Source organism: Amblyomma mixtum, chromosome 3 (assembly GCF_055824585.1).
Source record: "Amblyomma mixtum isolate Tamu chromosome 3, ASM5582458v1, whole genome shotgun sequence".
Lineage (NCBI taxonomy): Eukaryota > Metazoa > Arthropoda > Arachnida > Ixodida > Ixodidae > Amblyomma > Amblyomma mixtum.
The window spans coordinates 101,598,132-101,619,935 of NC_143014.1; the positions used below are offsets into that span (position 1 = coordinate 101,598,132).

General features: G+C 47.1%; 1 protein-coding gene across 3 annotated transcripts in view; it reads right to left on the reverse strand.

Moving 5' to 3' along the window:
• Positions 1-114: 114 nt before the first annotated feature.
• Positions 115-21,804, reverse strand: part of CngB (Cyclic nucleotide-gated ion channel subunit B) — a 55,180-nt gene continuing 33,490 nt past the window's right edge. For 2 of the 3 annotated variants that reach the window (XM_089580441.1, XM_089580443.1), the window contains 11 exons: positions 18,725-18,811; positions 18,385-18,449; positions 17,772-17,897; positions 17,182-17,483; positions 14,842-14,939; positions 14,667-14,750; positions 14,441-14,559; positions 13,642-13,788; positions 12,230-12,365; positions 11,438-11,723; positions 4,475-8,401 (listed from right to left, as the gene is read on the reverse strand). In XM_089580441.1, the coding sequence (XP_089436567.1) occupies positions 8,007-8,401; positions 11,438-11,723; positions 12,230-12,365; positions 13,642-13,788; positions 14,441-14,559; positions 14,667-14,750; positions 14,842-14,939; positions 17,182-17,483; positions 17,772-17,897; positions 18,385-18,449; positions 18,725-18,811 (1,845 nt within the window). In that variant the 3' untranslated portion in view covers positions 4,475-8,006. Of the gene's footprint in view, positions 205-4,474; positions 8,402-11,437; positions 11,724-12,229; positions 12,366-13,641; positions 13,789-14,440; positions 14,560-14,666; positions 14,751-14,841; positions 14,940-17,181; positions 17,484-17,771; positions 17,898-18,384; positions 18,450-18,724; positions 18,812-21,804 lie in introns of those variants that run through there. The other variant, XM_089580442.1, reaches the window with a different exon arrangement.

A 21,804-nucleotide genomic window follows, 5' to 3' on the forward strand; every position in this document is an offset into this window, starting at 1 on the left:
TATTTTTTCATGAACATTATGGCTTGTCATTTTTTCGCTGCAATATCTAGTGCCATAGAATACATAGAGCACAAAACCGCAGCGTTGGCCTAGTGATGTTGGCACTCGCCTCTTGCGGGAGGTGCAAGGTTCAATCCCCAGTACCTCCGGGTACCCAAGAGAGATACAGTAGGTAGAGTCCTTTTCCTGGGGTGCTCGGCTGATCTGGAATGAAATGTTTGGCAAATGAGTCTTTGTCTAGAGCACCTTGTGCCATGGTTCTCTTTGGCCAGAGCGGCCCTTACGCCATAAAAATTTGTTGGCTTCATAGTTGTGCATTGATCACAAGACATCATACTGGCTTCCTTTGGCCTTTTGTTGCTTTGGTGCCACTAAACTACCAGATTAATTATCACCTACATGGTTTGATTGGCGACTGCTATTACTTTTTGGTTAAGTATTGTAAAAGTTCACTAACCTCACACTCTGCCTCTGTGTGTGTGATAGAACATATCTCCCACCACACTTTTTCCTTCATTTTAGACCTTTGGACAGAAATCCTGCTTATTCTCTTGTGCTTCTCTTAAGGGAAGCTACTGACAGAATACTGAGGGTTGCCATTTGGTGCATACGTAGCAGGTAATTGATGTGTCATATAAAGTATTGACAGTCCCTTGGTTTTCAATTTTGGTTTGACATGTGGGGAAATAAATAGTCAATGTGTGTGTGCTTGTATAAGCTTATATATTTTCTCATGGTGCCTCTCTCGGTGTTCGTTTGTGCATATATACAATTTTTTGTTGAGTGCTTGAAAGCAAGTGCACTCGAGTGTAGTGAAAAGTTGTGACCAAAAGAGCAGCCCCTTGCCACCAACACTAAGCAGTGACTTCATTTTTTGCACATTGCTCAAGGCATTGGCATGAAGTGTTTGGTACCACCACAGGCTGGCAGCATTACTCTTCTTCATTCTAGGGCATTTCAATTTCAATGGAGGCGAAATGCGAGAGGCTCGTGTACTGTGTGATGTCAGTGTATGTTAAAGAACCTCAGGTGGTTGAACTTATCTGGAGCCCTCCATTACAGCGTTCCTCATAGCCCAAGTTGCTTTGGGACGTTAAACCCCATAAATCAACCCTGCTACGGTGTTTACATAGCAGCAGTAGCGTATGCGTTCGAGCACGGTTCAGGTGCATTGTGTCCAGGCTCCCGCTCTTATTCTGGTGGTGTAAGGTGGGTTTATTTGCACCCATGGTTCAAGGAACAGCTTAGCATGTCCATAAATTTGTGCATAGCACCATGACTTGTGTGAATGCTCTTTTTCTCATGGATGCACCTAGCCCAAGCCCGGCGTTACTCGGTTGTCAGTGATGATTGAATGGACCATTTACCACTCTGGCATTCAAGCCGTGTGTATGGCATGGGAATGTGAATGTAAAATTAGGAAACAGTAATGGCTGATGACTGGATTTCCTGGTGCAAGTGTCACTTTGCCTCTTTTTTTTTTTTTGCAAATAATGGGATGTGTAAGAACTGGTTAGAATTGTTCCATTGCAGTAATTGGACTTGCTTTTCCTGCTTCCAAAATATATAAATATAGTCAAAATTTGGTTGTCTTGTTTGAAAACGCCATCTTTCAACAGAGGTAGTTCTAAATTCTCAAAATGCCAACTGACATCCAAATTGAGCATTTAAGAGTAATTTGGGTTGTATGAGCTGATAGAGTCCACAGATCTATCTAGGGCCACCTTTGCCAGTGATGCACTAGTCTGTTGTTTGCAAGTGTTAGTATCGGGCTTTGAATATATTCACTTAAGGCGTGCAACAATGTGGTGTTCTGTAGGCTTTCTATTTCCTTTATTGAAACTAGTGGCTTTGAAGCAACTCTGAAACAGCCGCTTTCTTGGAAGCTGCCATCTTTTTGGAGTGTTCCATTCCTTCTGTGTTAGTAGTAATTTGGAGCATGCTAGAAGACAGAGGACCAAATCTTGTGCACCTTGTGCAGCAGTTCCAGTGTTTGGCTAGTTACACATAATTGTGTAGTATTTTAAGGGTAATAGTCTGAGCATGGTAACCTATTTCAAGCCACCTGATGTGGTGACTTAGCGGGAAGGATGAGCAAATGCAGTGAAAAAAATAGGTATAGCTTGAGACAGTGCTGGGAAGGAGCGATGGCAGATGAAATTAGTGAAAGGAGTTTTAATGTAAACATGAAAATCTGCACTGGTTTCCCGGTTTAAAGGCCCCTTGGCAGCAGAACAAAAAAAAAGACTGGAGGGTGGAGGAACAAGCATGAAGAGCAGCTGTGGTGAGGGTGAGGGAACATGGACTGGGTGTAAAATGACGCCGCACAATCATGTTGTCAAGGGCACATGATCCTTTTGAATCGTCAGCAGTATCTGTGATCTCATGGCTTTGTAGCAAGACAAGAGTCCTTCAATTAAAAGGTATTGGGCTCAATGGTGAGGCTAAGTGGATGTGGGGTAAGAATTGGTAGAGAAGGCATGAAGGAATAAGTTGTGGTGGGCGAGGTGGATTGAATGCAAAGGTAGTGCAAGATATTAATAAAGCTGGGACTTTCAATGGATGTGAGGCCCTCATAAAGAAGGGGAAAAAAAAAGGTCAAGTACAGAGAGGAGTAGAAGGAGGGGGGAGATAGTGTGCGCATCAAGAGAACATATGCTGCATAAGGATGAGGTCACAGTCTTCCAGTGCATATGTACTTGCCGCGGGCGATTTGTGTTATGGAAAAGACAGTGGTGCATGCAGTTGTCACACGTTTATAAGCAAAGATGGCGGCACGGCACTGCCTTTCGTGCATTTCATTGTTTCGTTGTGCAGTGAGTACTGCGAGTGTGTGTTCTTTGTGTATGCCGCACAAGTTAAGGAGCATACAGTGGTGAAGCTAGGAGAATGCCCGTAAACGAAGGCGAGATGAAGTGGATCCCTGGTGGGCTCGCCATAGCCTCCCCATTTCTTGAGGAGAAAGTTGCTTGTGTGGCAGTGCGACGAGCCTGAAGAAACTACCAAACTGAGAAACAGCCAATGCAACTGCAGTGCTAGGTCATAACTAAGGCCTCTAGTTTCCCGTAATTCTGTGAAAAGTCGTGGTTTTAAGCACTTTTCGTGCAAGTGTTGGCAGCCAAATTATCATCTTTTGATACAATTGTTGTTGTAGACTACAAAACAATGGAAAAATGACTAAGTTACCTTATTTAATGGACACAACTTGTGGGGGAGTGTGAGACCTCAGGAAAATGTTCAAAAATATTATTCTTACGATTATAGTGAAATCCCAAACAGTTCAGCCAACCGTAGCTGAAGGAGGATCCACTACAGGTCAGGTTTCTGCCAGAAAAAAGGTTAAAGTTTGCAAGCATGTCTGTACTTAGTTCAGAATTGCCAGTCCTAGCTGCTTAGGCAAGCTTCCTTGAACACTGCTCGAGAACTGAAATCCAGTGACAGAGACTTCACGCTGTTTTTTCTAAGCAAGCGAACAAGGTGATTTTTATGTCCAGTCTTTCTGGGCTTGAGTGAACCCAAACTCAACACTCTCTCCCATTGCAGTTGTTAAGGAGATCTCGTATTGAACAAGCACAATTGTTTGAGGGAAGAAAACATGAAACATTACTTAATGCCAAGTTCCAACAGCCACCTTAAATTTTTGAAAATGGACTTCTACAGCATGCAGGGCATGTGCTCAAAAAATAAATTTTGCATGTTTCTTTCATTTGTATGCTTCTCGCTGAATTTTGTGGATTCTTTATTCTGCATCTGCAGGTAGCCTGCTATAGACCAAAGGCCAAAGAAGCTGGAGACTTCAAAGTTCAGCTGCTAAAATGAGTTCGAGGACTTGACCCTAGCCATCGCGGCTGGATTTCAGTTGAGGCAAAATGTAGAAACACCTAAGTACTAACATTTCGGTGCACGTTAAAGGGCCCCTGATGACCAAAGTATATTAACGACCGTTAACCGTCACATTCCATGAGGACAAAGGAAACATGATGAAGCACAACAAAGCCATGCTTTGGCTTAATGTAAATTCAAGTCCAGAGCTTCAGTAAAGATTAGAGAATGATTTTGGACGATGTCCATTGTTTGTAATGGGAACTGGTTTAGATGGGTTGTACACGTGGTGTACCCTGGCTGCTCGTCAATGAGCTCATCTGGATGAATGGGCAAAAGTGAAGTTCCGAACTGCATTATATAATGTCAGTCACTGAAATCAGCAGAAAACAACTGCACAAACTTTGTGGAAGAGCCTGTCACCTGTGGTCCTCTTCTACTGCTTTTGTGAGGGTTCTGTAATTTTTTCAGAATTCTTTTTGATGGTGTGCTTGAGCATGCCGTCCACTCCTTTATAAGGGGAGGGATGAATGCATGTGCAGATTGGTGACAGAAGTGGTTAGTAGCAAGCATTCTTACCTGCAATTATTTCTCAGTCGGATGGTGTGGCAGTGTACACAAATATATGCGCAGTCAAGGAAACGACGCAATATGCAAATGGTAGAAAATTTATTCGAAGAACTTGTATCATGGTGACGATCAGTGCAAGGTATGTCTGTGAGCACCCTGGGAGAAGGCTGTAATCAGTGTGCTAGGAGAACAAGTTGGTGGGCACGGAGTTGCACAGTTGTCAACGAAGCGCAAGGGTGCTAACACTAGGAGGTAGCTCTGTCTTGCAGTGCACATTTTCCGTGGTCGGCTGCCTGCCTAGTTCAGCAGGTGTAGCTGGGACTGGGGTGAAGGTGCAAAATTTACTGTATGAGTTTCCTAGCGAACAGGCTTATGCATGGGGTGACTACCATTGCTAGATGAATATTATGGAACGCAGTAGCCTACCAGGCGTGAAGGCATACAGATTGCATGAGGTTTAATATTGCAGTCAAATTCGTGGTCACTGAGTTGGTGCTACAGGGTGTCTAGCAGTGCAAGTGATCATAGTGTGGAACTGTTAAATCATGCATGTTCACTGGTACTTGGTTGTAGTATAATGCTTCTATCTGGTTTTGCTTCTACTTTAATCTTTTACTCCATGGTGTAAGCATTGGATGTGCAGTGCCGAATCACATCTGCACACAAGCCTTCCCAACTTGTTTACATCCAGAGTGCATCTGCGTACCTACGAACTGGTTGTGCACAGTTGTCTTGCCTCATGCATTCTAAATGAAATGTGCAGTGGTACCAAGAAAGAGTTAGAAAGTCTGTGTGGACTACAGAAAGTAAAGCACCACTAGATGAACATATGTTTGTTTCAGCCACCTTAACAAAATATGAAGCAAGCAGAGCATGATGCTCAAGTCACATTGTGAAGAGTGTGTTTGCTAAAAGCTACTTGGGAATGCTTGTATTGTTCTACACTGCCTCCAGGAGAGTTTTGGCTAGCATTTCTGGGCCAGTTCAGCCACAATCATGCACCATTAAACTTCACCAGTGCAATGCAGAAGCAGGAACCGTCGTCGGGCATATTCTGAATGAACAGCATCCTACTATCGTGAACTGCTGCTGGAAGAGCTGCAAAATTGCTATTGTTTTGCTGAATATTATGGTTCACTTTCTTTGATTGAATATCAGACTGAATAAGTTTCACCTCTCATAAGTTATCAACCCATGATCTTCTGGAAAATTATATTATGCAAGAATTTCATTTTACTTCCTGCAACCACCCTTTTCTTTTTAATCATACTGAGGGTTCTTTGAAAAGCGTACCCCTAATCTGTAATGTGACGCAAATTAAAAATCTTTGACTGATTTTGTGAATGTTGTTTGTTACAAAAATGAATATAAATACATACATGTACTAAAGTTGCAGCCAAAGCAGTTTTACCATTGTGGGCAAGAGTAATTAAGAGACCCCTTGCCCAAGTTTTGACCCGTGCAACTCTGCATGGGGGCGCCGCCTGACCAAGCACATCTTGGTCAGGTGGTGTCCCACGCAGAGTGCCGCAGGTCAAAACTTGGATGGGGGGATCTCTTACTTTGGCCCATGAGAGTACATTGAAGTCTACATGTAACCTTGTATTTAGCAGCACAGCCAGGAGTCATGTAGGTAAACCAATCTCTGCATTTGTAGGATTTTGTTTGTATCTAAAGTTGCATCCATGCAGAAAGACCACACTATAGCCTGCATAATTACTGATAAAAAGTACAAATGACTGCGGAAATAATGGTTAAAGGCTTTGGACTAATTTAAAAGCCACTTGAGCCGGAGTGACTTCACTTACTGCATGCTCATTTAAGCACTGCTTAATGCTGCAGCAGAGTAAATGTCACTGCACCAGATTTTCAGGAACATTCTCACCGCCGTGGGTGTGCAAATTTCAAGTGCATGGCCTACTGACATAGGCAAAAGTGCACATATGAGCAATGAAGTGGAAAATAAACGTGTAAGCAACCAACAAATCGAGAAACCATGCATGGAAATGTGCACGCACTAATAAAGCACAAATCTGGCTAGCCTTCCACTTGTGGTCCTTTTTTTTTTTGCAAGGTTGATGAGAGCCTGAGAAAAAAAAAAAGTATGTCAGAAAATTTTTTTCTGGGCCTGTGAAAGTGCAAAGATGTGTAATCAAAATGCCTTTCTTCTGTTAGTTGAAGTTTATCAGTAGTCTTTTCATCACTGAACTGTTGTAATTAAGTACATCAGTGCTAACTCCAGCTTTGCTAGAGAAGTGCTGACAAAAAGGTAGTTGGTATCATTCATGTACAATTAAATGGGCTGCTATCGTAGACTAGCTGTGCTGTGGGTGACTTGCTATATATTGTTCACTCAAGCTTTGCAAGTTGTATGATACAAGCACACTGAAAGAGCTTCTTGGGAGTCTGAAGGGTGTCGACTGATTATTCAAGAGTCGTTCATTATATTATGCTGAAGCACCGAATTCATTGCAACTTTTGCAGTGTTACTAGGTATGTGGTGCATTTTGGCACAAGGTTTGAGCCTATGCAAACAAAAACATGCAGTCTACATAGCTCTGTATATGTACTGTGCAGATGCTTACATATTGCCTTCATGCACGGAAAGGTAATGGAAACGCCATGTCGGGGTGCATGTGATCAATCTTGTAAGAGTGCGTGGTAAGTGCTGTTTTTACTGCGTATTATATACAGAAAGGTGTTCCTTAAATGAGGCATTGGTAGTTCACAATCGGACGTTTGTGTGCAGATTACTATATCGAACGAATATAGAAAATGGAGTGTTGGTGTGGTTTGTAAATTCTATTTAGTTTATTGTTCCACCTGCATTTAGGGGATGAGGCATTAGTCTTGCACTGCAAGTACTCTATGTCTAGAAAGGAAGGTTTCTTTATTAGCTGCCTTAAAAATGGCATTTGGCTTTTGCATTGTAAAGCAGCTAAAGCTGCCGTAGCGCCTCAATGGATGAACTGTACAGAGTACAAACTTGCTGAACATGTGCGTTTAGCGTGCTCGTGAAGACACCGCTGCACGGGTATGATGGCCCCATATTGTGCTTCGGTTGGAATATTTTACAAGGCTAATAATGTACAGACTATGGTTTTCACCTGCGCCGCTCAGTCGTTAGGCAGAAAAACGTCCCGCCGCAGGTGTCTACTTCAACTCTCAGGTACATTGATCAACATGCCCCACTATTAGGATGTATGTGGCCTCTAGCTTGAATGTACACATGGCAGAGACAAGCATAAAATTGAATTTTTCTGTTCCTCAGCTCGCCTCGCGATAGGTTGGTGCTCATTGTCAAAAGAAGAAGAAAAAAAAAACACTGTCAGAGAGCGCTCATTGCTCACTCCGCATTGAAATTCCTAGCTGTTTGGTATGTGGCTCACATTCCACTGTAAAAGTGAAAGCAAATAATTCTTGCATGTTCGGTGGACAGTTTCGCGTATACTCTTCTCAAGACAATGGCTTTTTGTGAGGCTGTCTCTACTCTGAATTTTCATGGTTTCATATCAGTGCCCATCCGCCCTATGCTTCAAGTAGGCCGTCAACACCGACGACGTTCGCGAGACAGTTATTTGTGGAAGCGCGGGTTGCATGCGTGGCGGGCCTCTTTAGCAGGGCGGCTCCTCAAAGTTCCAGCTTGGGGATGAGCTAGACGGGAAGCCGGGTGACACGAGGCGGAACTCGTCCCTGTCGGAGAGCTCGTTTCCCGAGAGCGACGCGGACCGGAGGCTTGCCCTGGAGGAAGGTGCCGAGCCGCCGCTGTGCCGCAGCGTTGCCGACATCCCGTCGGCGGTGGCCCCTTCGGCAGCCAAGTCGTGCGGCGCCGGCGGTGTGAGGGGTGTTACGCGGCTGCGTGCTGTCAGGGGTCGCCAGTGGCGGCGTCCGGCGGACTCGGGGCTGTCAGCGCCCAGGCAGCGGCCGAGTAGCCGCAGTGGTGAGGGCCGCGGCCGTCGCGCCGGCGGAGTCGCTCGCTCGGGTCGCTGCTCCTCTACGTGCCGCATCACTGCGGCAGCCACAGGGAACGAACTCGGCCTCAGTTTCTCTCTCTGCTGCTCCTAAACTGACGGCATGATTATAGTCGAGCCCGGATATATGGAACAGTGATATTTAGAATTATTGGCTATAACGAATACGCAGATTATTCCGTTGAATACCCTGTGTACTGCGCGCCGTGCCCCGTGCTGGCAGCGCGGGCGTGCTTGCGTTAGCGCTGTGAAAGCGCGTGGCGAGGTGAACGTGGGATGTGCTTGAGGGTGGTCTTCGGTCATTTTCTACGCCACATCACTGTCGCGCTGTGAAGCCAACCTAACCAAAGCCTGGCGGTGGCCCTCATGTGTGGCGTGCTTCGCTGCCGAAGTCGTTGCGGAAACCAGCTGCACCTTAATTTTAATGAGAGATTACTGTATTTATAGTGTACTGGTAACGTGATTAGGCATCTTATGATAGGCAGTGGTTAGTTTTAATGCCTAGCGAGCGGTTTGCTTCCAGCACGCTGGCGAGCAGCACATTGCTGCAAGAAGCGCGCGTGGGTGCAATGTATTCTCGCTTCTAGGTTACAGATAAGCTTACCCATTGCCATTTTCATATATCGAATCATCGTTATATTGAACTATTTCAGGATCCCCTTCGAGTTCGATATGTCCTGGTTTGGCTTAGTAGCTGGACAGCGCCTCCACCTCATCATCCGCAAGTCGCAACGTCCGCCGGCGTCCAATGCTGCGTTCGTCCAATGTTGCGTTAGCACGGGGCTAAACAACGAACAGACGCTAGGCGTACATAAAAAAAAAAATAGTGAGAACGGCGGAAAGCCCAACTGTAAGAGTCCATTGGTCCCAATTGGAATTTAACAAGTCAATTTTAGAACTTTCCGGAGGTTTTCGGACAAGCATTTAACGCTTGCACTACTCTCGACCATGAGAGAAGCTGAATTTTTGTATTTATTTTAGTGGGCGCACCTTCACTTCATTTGACTGAATTTCGAATAGCAATGAAAATGGATGCCGTCACGGTTCTTTCGTCTCCATTTAAATAGCCGACATCTCAGTCAGCTAGTTAAGAATAGCTCAGTCAGAGCATACACTGGTCCAGTCTTCTTTCTGTGCGGATACTGTCATTTGAGCTCGCACCTTACTAGCGCCAGACGCCTCGCGCTTGTTGGCCGCCTGGCAGGCTCTGTTTCGCATTGCTAAATAAACATTTCTTTAACGCCTTCTTTTGTCTCCTTAATTCACGAATTATTATCCAGTAGGCTAAAATTTTCCAAATTTCAGATTCTGTTCGGAGTATGTTAAGATTTAAAAAAGATTTCTACCTTCCCAAATGATTATTCTGCTCACTTTCTCTGAGTCCTCATATGTTCACATCGTGACTCAATACCGATTCCAGAGTTTCTAGTTCTTTCGACTCATTGATATCATATAAGGACTCGCTATGCAACCAATAATAATATAATGAATTGGTTATGAAGAAAACGAAGGCGAATCAGCACATTGTAGGCATTTTAAAGTGCAATTTTCAAAGCCAGAAAACAAACACGCTCACTGGAGCCATACCAGCGCTTTCGTACAACGCGGAGGCGTCAGTCTTAATAACGATTTTCTTCGTTCATTAGGGAGATCTTGCCTAATATGGCTTTAAGCAAACTTTTTCAGATTTCAGAGCGTTTTTAATGCATCCTCACTGGTGGACATTGCGCCTTGTGTACGAGGATTTGATGGTGTCGCATCGCGTTCATAAATGTGGAAGCAGCGCGTGAAGGGGAGTCGGGGGGACAGCGGGGCAAAACGCGACATTTTGTTCCCTAGAGTCCCCCTACCATTTAAATTTGCAGCCATATTATCTGGATATTTAACTGGTCGCATGTCCACTACAACTGAGATTCGCCCCTTCTGAGCAGGGGAAAAAAAATTGAAGTGAGCCTTGGTGAGTGAGGAAGCGGTCGAAAAGGCGCTGAATTCTGCGCGCCACATTTTTCAGAACTGCGAAGCTCACCCGACCAAGCGTTCTGAATTAACCTGCGTAAGACTGTATTTGTTACAATCGATCGTCGGTCTTCTAATCTAAAGTTTAACAATGTTTGGTATTTTAGCAGCAAGCTACACACGAGGCAAAACGCAGAAGTATGGTGCTCTTAGCCTAACGGTGCGACACAGGCATGAAGAAAACACTGAAAAGCATATCAAGAAGCGCCGGTGCCGCCAAGTGTTTTGGTGTCCCTAAAGATGCCCGCCACAGAACGGGAAAGGAAGTAAGGCATATGAGGGGATGAAAAGGCACAACATTTCCTTACAATCTGCGCGCCGCACTTCTTCCGGCGAATAAGAATGGTTACGTACTCAGCACACCTAGCTACTGCGGAACAATTAATGTTCGGTTCGCGGTGCAAACCAAATAAAAAAACAGAAGGGGAGGAAGTTGAAAAGAATCGCGTAGCCAGACTACACACAAAGCCTCGCTGTAGAACTGCGTAATGTGTAGCGGGTCATACAAAACAGTTCCGGGTTCTGTCTGGATTGAGTGTTCGTTGTGCCGATGGGCTCAAAAAGATTGCGTTGGTGCCCATGGAGCCGACTTAATGTGCGTTAACTGCAAGACTGCGTAATTTCGTGATTTTTTAAGAGCACATCATTTTGCCTCGTGCATTGTCGCATTTTGCCCCAACGGTTAGATTTCGCCGTTGGTTATTCGTTACGCAGCTGAAGGGTGACCACCCCCCTTATCGAGAAATTTTCTTCGTGCAACAGGACACCTCAAATAAATACGCCCTGGGCAGAGAAGGCTGGTCAGCTGGGCGACGCAATGCCTCGATATCGTAGGTGCCATGACAGCATGTGGCATGCGTACTTTTGCCGACGTGGTTCGTGTTAACCTCTGGCGTTAAACATAAGAGGGCAAGACAGTGTGTTCTGCACAACAGAGCAAGCTCGCGACGCATCGGAATGCACTGCGCGTGCGGCATAGATGTTCAGACCTTTTTTTTTTTTTTTTATGTGCCCTCCAGCTTGCCCGTTGCACGTGGGCACAGGCAGCTGACACTCACCTGCGGGCGAGCTCTTGCAGCGCGGCGGCACTGAACGCGGCACCCGCAGTCCCGAGGCCGAGGTGGCCCTGAGGGTTAGCGCATTCTGGGTCACGTCGTGGTAGGTGTCCACCCGCATCTCCACGCCGTCTTCGTCGCGGAAGCTGAGTGTCGTGGGCCGCCCCATGACTTCGCTCGAGTCGCTGCTGCTGTCCGACTCGCTGCCGCTAGTCGGCCGCTGGCTGGTTCGGCCGCCGAACACGCGCCTCGCCAGGGCAGAGCCAGTTTTCGACTCCGGTCGAAGCACCTGCGCGGCAGCGTGCCAACCTTGCGTGGAGACCGCTGCAAGGTAGCTTCTCCCCTCTACGAAAACTAGTGCGGCAGAGCACGCTCTACAGGAGCAGTGCGCTCAACAAAGGGAGCAAGGGTGGATACACAGCGCTGTATCGTCTTGCCTTTCTTTGTCCGTGTCTTAGGAGTGCGCTGTGTTTTTTGTCAACAAAGGGACCCAGATGTCTGCGATGGCAACGATCGTTGAGCGGAGATAGGGAGGCTAAGGCTTACTTTGTGACACAGACTCAGTTTGCCAAGTTCGAAAAACTACAGGCCCGATGCTGTAAACGGCTTTCAGGGAATATTTTCATCCTTTAAAATAAGGCCTGAAGTACAACTTTTTTGAGCACTGCGTTTGAGGGCTGCGATCACCTAATTTATTGCGCTGTTTTTAATGGGCTGTTTAGGTAAGACCTGATGCGAGGTATTAATAGCGACATTAGCACTGCCGTTTAAAAAGTATTTTGTTTCAACACCCACCTGCAACACGGTCTGCACCAGTTTGGGAGTTTTCGGTCTTGCCGGAGGTGTCTTTATGATTGGCTCGGCGTGGATACGTCGGGCTTTGCTCTCCAGCGTTTTCTCGTTGGACGCCTGGTTCTTCATCATCTGGCTTCTGCAGGCACATTAAAACATCGCACTGACCGCGCTCCGTTCTTTCAGTCTATTCTTTCAGGCGTAACTTGCCCAGGCGCTTCGAAAACGTGAATTTTGTTCAGGTTGACGAGCCAGTATGGATGACAGTAAAACGGAAGCTTCAACTCTGATGTATTTTCAAGACAGGCACTTATGTTGTAAACGCAGTTGTGCAAGAACGCTGGCAGAAAACAATACGATTACCGCAAAGCAAGGGTACACCCAGTGCACTGTTCGAGTGCTCTAGACAGTCATGTGGACGACTGTATATGCATAATACTGTAAGCTATGCCGAGTAGAGAATTTAACTATTTGAGGCTCTATGTATGCAGTTGTGTACACAGCGAACTCGCAAATTTTTCTCAGCCTGCTACACTTAGCGCTGGTTTCTTTGTTTCTGGTGAATTTAGCACCCTTCGTGTTGCAAACAGGTGTTTTTTTTAATGTCATCTAGCGAACGCAGTAGATCATGTTTTATAAAACAGTGAGCACGGTAACATGTCCTCCTCCGTTTTCATGCTAACAGATTTTGTCACCATAAATAATTTCTAGTCTCATGTGCATCTTCATAACAGAACGTGATTATACAAACTAAAGGGAGTTTGACAAACCCTGCCATTTCAATGTCACAATTTTCAACCATTGACGAAATTTTGTACATGCTTGTAAAATTTAACTGTTGGCGTTTCGCGCTGTAAGCACGAATTGGCCTGGGTATACTATTTAGGCGGAATGAAATGTTTGCTGCGCGGCGCCTGAAAGGTTTAAAGAGAACAACATTGGCGTCTTGAATTTCAGCCTTCATTGTATCTCACCAATAAAGTTTGAGGCGAAGTTTAAGAGAAGTACAGTAGTGCATTTAACCAGTACAAAACCGAAGCAGCGATTTTGACAGTCGCCTATCTTGGGATTATTCTGTTGTTTCTTATAGTTAACTGGGAAAGCTTGTATGATTAGCTAAATTTTACAGCGTAACAAAAGGGTAGAAATTTGGGCAAGTCTAAGGAATGTCTACGAAAGGCAAGTTCTTATGTCAACAGTCCTGCAGGCTACCATACGTTCCAAAGCATGGACAAGGATAGCGACTACTACCTGTCTAGGTTTATTATGTGGGAATTAATTTCCCGGGCATTGTCCACGCAGTGGAGGTGCAAACAATTTTAAGTGCTTGCTCAAATTCGGGGCGCGGTGGGTAGGTCACGCATCAAATATTTCTATACGATACGAATTTGAGTAGACAATGAGAACGAGCTCACTTGGCTTTTCGGCGCAGCATGGCCTCGACGTCGGGGTAGTCGTGCAGCACGTCGTTCAGGTCGTCTTTGCTGAGCACGAAGAGGTTCGAGAAGCCCACCGAGAGCACGTCCGCAGTGCGCCGATTGAAGCCAGGCAGTCCGAGGAGGCTGGGGAGCAGAATGAGGGGCATCGCGTACCACTGGTTTGCACACTTCACAGGCCGTTAACGCCGGTCAGTTAATGCATGACTATAATGCCGTCAATATACAGCGAAGCTCTGGTGTACCGCTGAATGATATATGTCCAGGGCCACTACCGCCGAGTGCCGAACGAACAGACGTGTGTTGTACTATCCAGGTATAAACATAAAAGGCGAACAGTCGATGCAATTAGTTGGGGTGATGACGCATTACGGAACGTACAGCTGAGACCTGGCTGAGTGTTCGTCTTTCTCGCTGTGCATTTCCTAAGGTGACAGGCGGAGACAGTTCCTCTGGGTGATGCGTGCGCAATACGTTCTTGCAGGCCATTCTCTGCAAATGGCCCCATGGCAATGGGTCGGCTGGTGCAGATCGAAGGACTGCAGATGACGCTAAATTGGATAACGGTGTTTTTACAGTGATACTGAAAGCTCGAAAAATAAAAATCAGCTCCTGCTATTGACATACCACCCGATGCTGGTGTATGATTAAGCAGGCTGACTTTTCTCTTTTATACAGAGGGGCAAAAAAAAACAAAAAACACGCGGAGGCACCGTCGCCCACTGGGAGGGTGCAATCACACTCTGTGAGAAGCCCTGAGAATGTCATCTGATCGCACCTGACTTCCCCGAACACGCTGCCTTCGGTCAGGGTGGCGAGCACGACATTATTGTTCTCGCCGCCGATCACGTTTATGACGCCTTTGTTGACGATGTACATTTCCACACCGATTTCCCCCTGCGAATGACAAAAAACATTAAATGATGCGCAGCTTGGACAGGGTGCATGAAGACATTAAATTAAATTTGATGTCACGGCGCACACAAAATAAGAAACATACACACCTTACGACAGATGTAGTCTCCAGGAAGGAATAAAACCGACTGTAGCTTTAATACTAAATCTCGCAGCATTGACCGTTCGCAGTCCTGCATACAGAAAAAAAAAAGTGAGGAAAGAAATATGCCTATCTTGGGAAAGTGAAGACTAATTCTCTTAGTTTTGCCGCGCTGAACGCACCTGGAAAAATTGAACCTTGGCCAGTGTGTTGTAATGGACGCTGATGGCGATGTCGGTCTTCATTTTTCTAGGGAGCGTGGCCAATATGGAGTTTTCGTCTGCAATCGTAAGAAGTTGGACAAGTGGATAGTTGCGCTGAGTAGAAGTTGGATAGTTGCGAATAAAAGTCGACTGTAGCTTGAGACTAGTCTGACCTAGCACGAAATTTACGAACCAAGCCGTGCACATAGAACTAACGTCACCACAATGAAGGAAAAATAAACTATAGCTGTAAATTTATCCCTGTTTACAGCGTTAGAGTAGTCAGTGAAATAGCTACTACTGAACTGCAAATGGCCGTTGACACAGCTGGCGGCCTGGTTACGGAAACAGCGTGGCGCGCTCCTTTCGTAGACAAAAGCACCGCGGGAAAGTCGCTGGGCTCTGGTCCTTGTTTTCGCACGCCGTGACTGCGTGCGCTTTCATCCGTTTGGTACACTTTGAATATTAATGCGATAGCATTTAGGTTGTCGTCATGCAGTTTCCTGCTTCTTCGTAACGGAATTCCCCGATTGGTCAGTTCTCTGATGACGTCATCAGGGTCACGTGACCCCAACTGACCAATCAGAGAACACTTCGAAATTTCAAATTCCCCACGAAATTCCCTGATTGATCGAGAGAGGGCACGTGATTTGTGACGTCAGCACAACCTGTCCACAATGGAAGGTGGCAATTCGCGAACCGGATTCTGAGGTAACTGCCCACCATTGCGAAATTCAATGCAGTAGCACTGCGCTTCAGTCTTACGGGAGCTCGGGAATAGCAACCTGGGTGTCAAGCCCTACAAGTGGCTTTGTTTGAAACACCTACCTGCCGGGGCAGTGGCGCATCACTTAACCGCTGCACCACTGCTCCAGCAGCGGTATAAGGACTCCCCGCGATCTATGAATGCGATTGAGAGAGGATCAGTACCGTCACGTCATCAGCACTGCGTGACCACCAGTGGACTAATCATAGGCATTCCCAAGGTTGAAAATGTGAGGTCCCCCAAAGTTTAGAAGTTGGCCCAACGCCAAAAAATCCTAAAGATCTTCAAAATTTTGGAAGTAGGCCCACTCCAGAAAATGGATCAAGGTGGATTTGTGGGTCGCATTAGTATAATCCCATATGATAATCCAATGAAAGGTAAACTAACATTCTAGAAGTTGACGACTCATGCATACCATACAAGGACAACGAAATTTGTTCCAACAAGAGTTTTAGTGGCAAAATCGCAAGAAGAACATTATACACCCATTAGTCGTTAGAGAACATGAGTCTAAATACTATCGCATTTTCTTCTTTAATAATGGGGTCAAGAAGGCCCCCAAGTTTTTTTGTGTGTGTCTGTGAAGAGGTGATATGACAGCGCCGAAGGAAACCCTGCGCGAAACGCGAACTCAAACGGATTGCGTTCGTCCACTTCTAGAATGTAAAGGGAAAACGATATGAAATATTCGTGGGCTTTCATGGCTCGGTCACACGCCCTTTGACTTGACGCAAAAACGCTCGCACGCTCTCCCAAGCCACAAGTTGCTTTCCGACGGACTTACGTTTGAAAGAAACCGGTTACTACAACGCTACGGCGATCACTGGCTGCATTGTCAGTAGGATCATAATCATGAATCTCTGTCCACTGCATTTTGGGTACAGGCCCGTAACCTTATTCCCCAAATTGATCCATTCTGTAGAAAAAGCTGTCGAGTGGCTGCCATCCTCTTACGGAGCCTACCTTCTTCACATACAATAATTCCTCTTTCCCTGTGCACCTAATTTCGTTCTTAACCGCAGAAAGAACGTAATAATTTTTGAAAATAGCTTGAATTTCAAAATGAGAGCTCCAAACCAGTATGCTTCGGCGTTCAGCTGGTGGGGTGTATTTCGTTGCAGGCTAAATGCGAGAAAGTCCGTGTGCTGTGTGACGTCGGTGCAAGGTTAAAGAACCCCAAGGTGCGACTGCGGCCGAATTAGATCCTGCGATCTTGTACTCAACAGCTTAACGCCAAAGCCGCTGAAGCACCGCGGCGGGGGCGATGCAGACTGGCGCAAATGCAAAGCCTTTACCTCCGCGAGCATTCTGACGAGCGCTTCTGCAAATGCAAACAAATTTGGAACAAAGACACTACAGGCAGGCGCTGAACATCCCCACAAGTGGGGCCAAGTTAACATCAGTTTTATTTATTTATTCATTAATTATGAATATTATTACTGTTGTAGTTGCTGTTGAGGGCCCGTCATAGGGGTGTAAGCTTCATAATCGACCATTGGTGTCATCCCTTCCCTCCTCCGCGCCTCTGAGAGAACCCGTAGCGCGTCGCTCACCGAGGGTCTTCTTCTGCGCCCAGGTGTGGTTGAGCCAGAGGCGGACCCGGCGTTGCAGGTCGTCGGGCAGGCCGAGGCGGCGAAGGTGGCGCACGCAGGCGTCCACCGCCTGGCGGCACTGGGTGCGGCCTTGCGTGGCCGTGGCCACGATGTCGCGCACCTGGCCGATCAGGAAGGCGAACAGGAACACGCCCAGCAGCCACGAGAGCGTCATGTACGCGTACTCGAGCTCGTTGCTCGGCTTGGCGTTCTTCCCGATCGACGTGGCCGTCTTGAAGGCGAAGTAGAAGCAGCGCACGTACCTGCAATGGGCGGCGCACCTCTCGTGAGGTGGCATCACGCAGGAATACGGGCCTGGACGGCCTGCCCCTTCCCTACGCTTTGCCTCGCATTTATTTACCCTTCTGGTATTCCCGATTTACTACATGCTGCTGACAATTCGTTTCATTATTCGTGACATTTCGTTGCGCGGGGTTGTCATTACAATTTCAGTTTATTCAAAACAATTTGCTAAGCTTCATACCGATGGCAGTGTAATGCAAAAGAAGAAAGAAAGGTCTGGAAAACAAAGTAATTTAACGTTTACTTACGCGGTCTTGTTGCCGCCTTGAAAGACGAAAGGATTAGAGCCAATGCCTTCGTACTTGGAAATGGCGTAGTAGGCGCAAGTGTTGAGGTGGATCAGGTACATCATATAAAGAAGCGTTCGCAACACCCTGGGGGAAAACCACAGATAGTGTTATCTCAGAAAAAAACTGCCGCAATTAAAACCACCAACAAATATTGATAAAGTTATTTTCCCTGTCTTGCAAGGTATATAACCATCTTGGTTCAACTTCTGTATGCCTTCTAGAGGGGTGTATGTACGTAGATGTTTTCGTTAATGGTCGTTGGTATGCTAAGAGATTAGCATGCGATCAACTTGCTTTAGCTCTTTCTCGATATCTTAGCCCCCTGTGCTAAAGCTATCCTCACACTGCAATAAATAAGTCTAAAGAAATGCAAAAACAAATACAGCTCCCAAACCTTCCGTTTACCTTTCAGTCTTATTTCTTGCTCTGTGCGAATAAAAAAAAAGTGTTTTTCTCTAGCACGCAGCTTGAATCACAAACAGTAAGCCTGCCCTTCAGACTGAGGCCTGGTCTTTCACTATTTCACTGCTTGACTACATTGCACACCGTTTGTTTCGTTAAGCTCGCTTACCTGATCACGTAAGGCGACTTGGCAAGGGCGTCGATGCGGTCGAAGAAGTCCCAAAATGTCTGTATCTGTACAGAAATAAATGCGCAGTAGGATGTAAAATTTAGACTATAGTTGGTAATAGTTCATTTTAGGTGGAACAGCTCGAACGGATGAAAGACAGGAAAGAATCTGTATATTCCTGTTCCTTTCCTGTCTTTCGTCAGTCTGCGCTGTTCCACCCAAAAACGACAAAAAGAAGAAATAAATACCATGTGTGTTGGATAAATATCTAGTGCAGGTTTTAGAAGCCTGCCAAAAACTGACGTTTTCAGGGCAGGTGTTTAGAATCATGGACACTCGCCTTGAGCATGCGCGGCAACCTGAGCAGCGGGTTCACACCGTACACGTAGTAGAGGAGGTCCAGAGGCAACAGAGAAGCCACGTCCATCTGCGACACATTGCGACAAGTAATGAGGCCTCGATCTTGATTCGCGCGCACGAACACATAAGGCAGCTCGACTGAGCGCGGGTAATTGCAGTTCTTGACACGCCTTTTATCTTGTCCTTTATCGTCACAGAGAGCAGTGCGCGCGGTCACGTGGAGCAGTAACTCGCGCTTTCTGCTTACATACATACACACACTAGCGTCATAGTACAGTGGTGAAGATTGTCACCAAAGAGGACAGCTTACACTTACGATTACCAGAGAGCTACGTCGAGTGCTTATCGCTAGCCGGTTCGCGAAATGATTAACCCCCAATAATGACGACACGCGTGACGGTAGGACGATTGTATTTATGTTATTGGAGAGCTGTAATAATCAGAAAAATGTGTGGGCGCGGACTTGAGGGTCTTGTCGCGCAGCGCGTTTCTGGGCTGCGTCCCGAAAGCGTCCGCCTTCTGTTCGATCCGCCTAACGTTTTTGTACTGCTGTGGCACCACAAGGACAGGGACGGAGACAGAGTGACGACAACACAAGTGAAGACAACACAAGTAACGTTTTTGCCTGGCCTCCCGCATACAAACTACATCCAGAGCGCGTAGCGTCAGCTCGACTGCATCCATGGCCTTCCCGCAAAGCGAGCGATGTGCAATGTCGCTGCTGGGAGCGTTATCATCACTCTGCAAACTGTTATCTGTTATCATCACTCGTTGCAAACGAACACGTCACCGGAGGTGAGCGAGAGCCGCCTCTCGGGAACACCTTGCCGTTGTCAGATGAGAAGAGGATATGGCAGAAGAAGCGCCGTACCCCAAGGTCTCGCGTAGCCTATCGACCCATCATCATTCTTGCGCCCCCCCCCCCCCCCCCCCCCGCTTCCTTCCGCCTTGGGTCAAAGGGGGAAGGACGTTTTTGGTTCGGGTCCACGGCCCTGCCCGGGCACGGGTGGTCGTCGTGCGGTGACTCACCGAAGAGCTTGCACAGCCAAGATCACCATTGCGGCAGCAAGCCGACAGGGTGACCAGACCTTCTTTTACACTTGGAATGCCACGAAGGAATGCCATTCCCTGAGAGCGGCTTATATCGCGACAGTGATAACGCCTCCCGGGACCGTGCAGATGACGAATGGCTGGCACCTCATGCCTTCAAACTTTTGCTTGCCAAGGTGACGCTGTTCACGGCGCAAATGGAACCAGACCACTTTCCGTACTTTTGCGAGCACTTCATGGAGGCACCTGGCGCCCTAAGACCATATGCCCCATACCAGGGGCCTTTGAGGTATCAAATAAAAAAAAAATATGCAGCGGCACATCTCGCTGACCAAATTTGGTAGGAGCACTCGACGAGCATAAGTACGAATTACGTCACAGCATGGCCTGGTAACAGGTAGAGGTATCGAACAGTCTGATATGGCACGCCTAGAAGTCTAAAAAAAATCGTCCACTCGGCGAAGAAGGGCCTCCGGGGTAAGACATTGTGAAAAAAAGATGCGCGATGTCCTCACAACAACTACAAAACGGGCAAACTGGATGCAGACTAGCTCGTGTCAGTCCTTCTGCGGACGGGGAGAAAACCATGTGCAAAAACGGTGCATGAACTACGCCCTGCTGGCATCCTGAGAGCTTGACAGTATTGGGTTCCAACTTAGACGCTGCTGAGAAAGATCTCGACTACTGTACCTAGGCAGAAGGCTGGGTGTTGAAAGGTTGGCAAGGTCCTTTAGCGGCTACAAGATCATCGCTAAGTGCATTTTGTAGGGCCCGCTCGCGGGCCGCTCACTCAAATCCCGCGCCTCTCCCCGTGGGTACTGTCGACCGCCCTTCCTCTCCCGAGTGGGGCTGGGGGAACCGGGCTACGTGATGGAGGCCATTTAAGGGGGGCCCGACCGCCGAGGCGGCCCCGGAGACCCCCTGGCCCTCTGCTACGACACCTGAACCCCTGCCGTGACACCATGTGAAAATAAATCACTTTATTCCTAAGACCTGGCACGAGTCGCTGTCTGTGCGTCTTTGTACAGAGGAATCGCCCACAATTTCCATGTGGTTAAACTTTGTTCCTGGGGGACCTTACCAGGCGTGTTGTGTTCCAGGGCATTCCATCCATCTCCATGGTTTTGCGCTCAGAGATCTTCTCTGGGCTACGTCACGTAACTTGTCAGGCATCCTCTGTTCCTTTTGGCTTTTGACGTCATTAGCCATGAGTAAATTTTCCAAGTACTGGAGGAGGTTGGCATTCACTCTGATTTCCAGGGTATGGTGAGAGTCTTGACTCAAGACCAACCTCTGCGGTGACAGTACAGGGTTTTGTTTCGGAGCCCTTTTTTTGTGGGCCGTGGTGTCAGGCAAGGGTGTCCTTTGTCTCCTGCCCTCTACGTGCTTGCAACTGACCCACTCCTCCAGAGGTAAGCTAGGGACCCTCACATTGGTAGGTTTACACTTCTACCAGATTGCATGCGCCCGCAACCACTCTCCCCACGCGCCACCATGCATCCTCCCTTCTCGGCGCCTTTCTCTTTTGCTCATCTTCTCCGCCGCATGCTAACGGGACGGCACCGACGACAACGATGTCAAAGAGGGCGGCAACGCGAAGCGGGGGAACTAGGCGAAGACAGCTAGCACTGTAAAAGGCGCTGCAAGCGCGAGTGCGGTGGTAGACTCGCCAAGCGGTACGTACGGGGCGACCTCCTCAGTTTTCACTGAATGTAAAATCGTACTTTTTAGCGCTAAAAAATTGTACAAAAAGTAAAAACAAGAAACGACTACTCTGGACATCAACTGGCAATTACTGACACAAAGACTTACAAATACAGGAGTTATCCGGGTTACAACGCATGCTCGTTTCTTAACAAAATACGTGCAGACAAGCGCCGAATTCTACGCACTGAAGGAATGTAGCCATGCTTGATCAAAACGTGCCAAGTCGTGCTCCATATGCAGTGATGGTAATGCTTGCATGAGTTCACACTCAGGCAAAATAAGGAAAGACAAAACCTAATACAG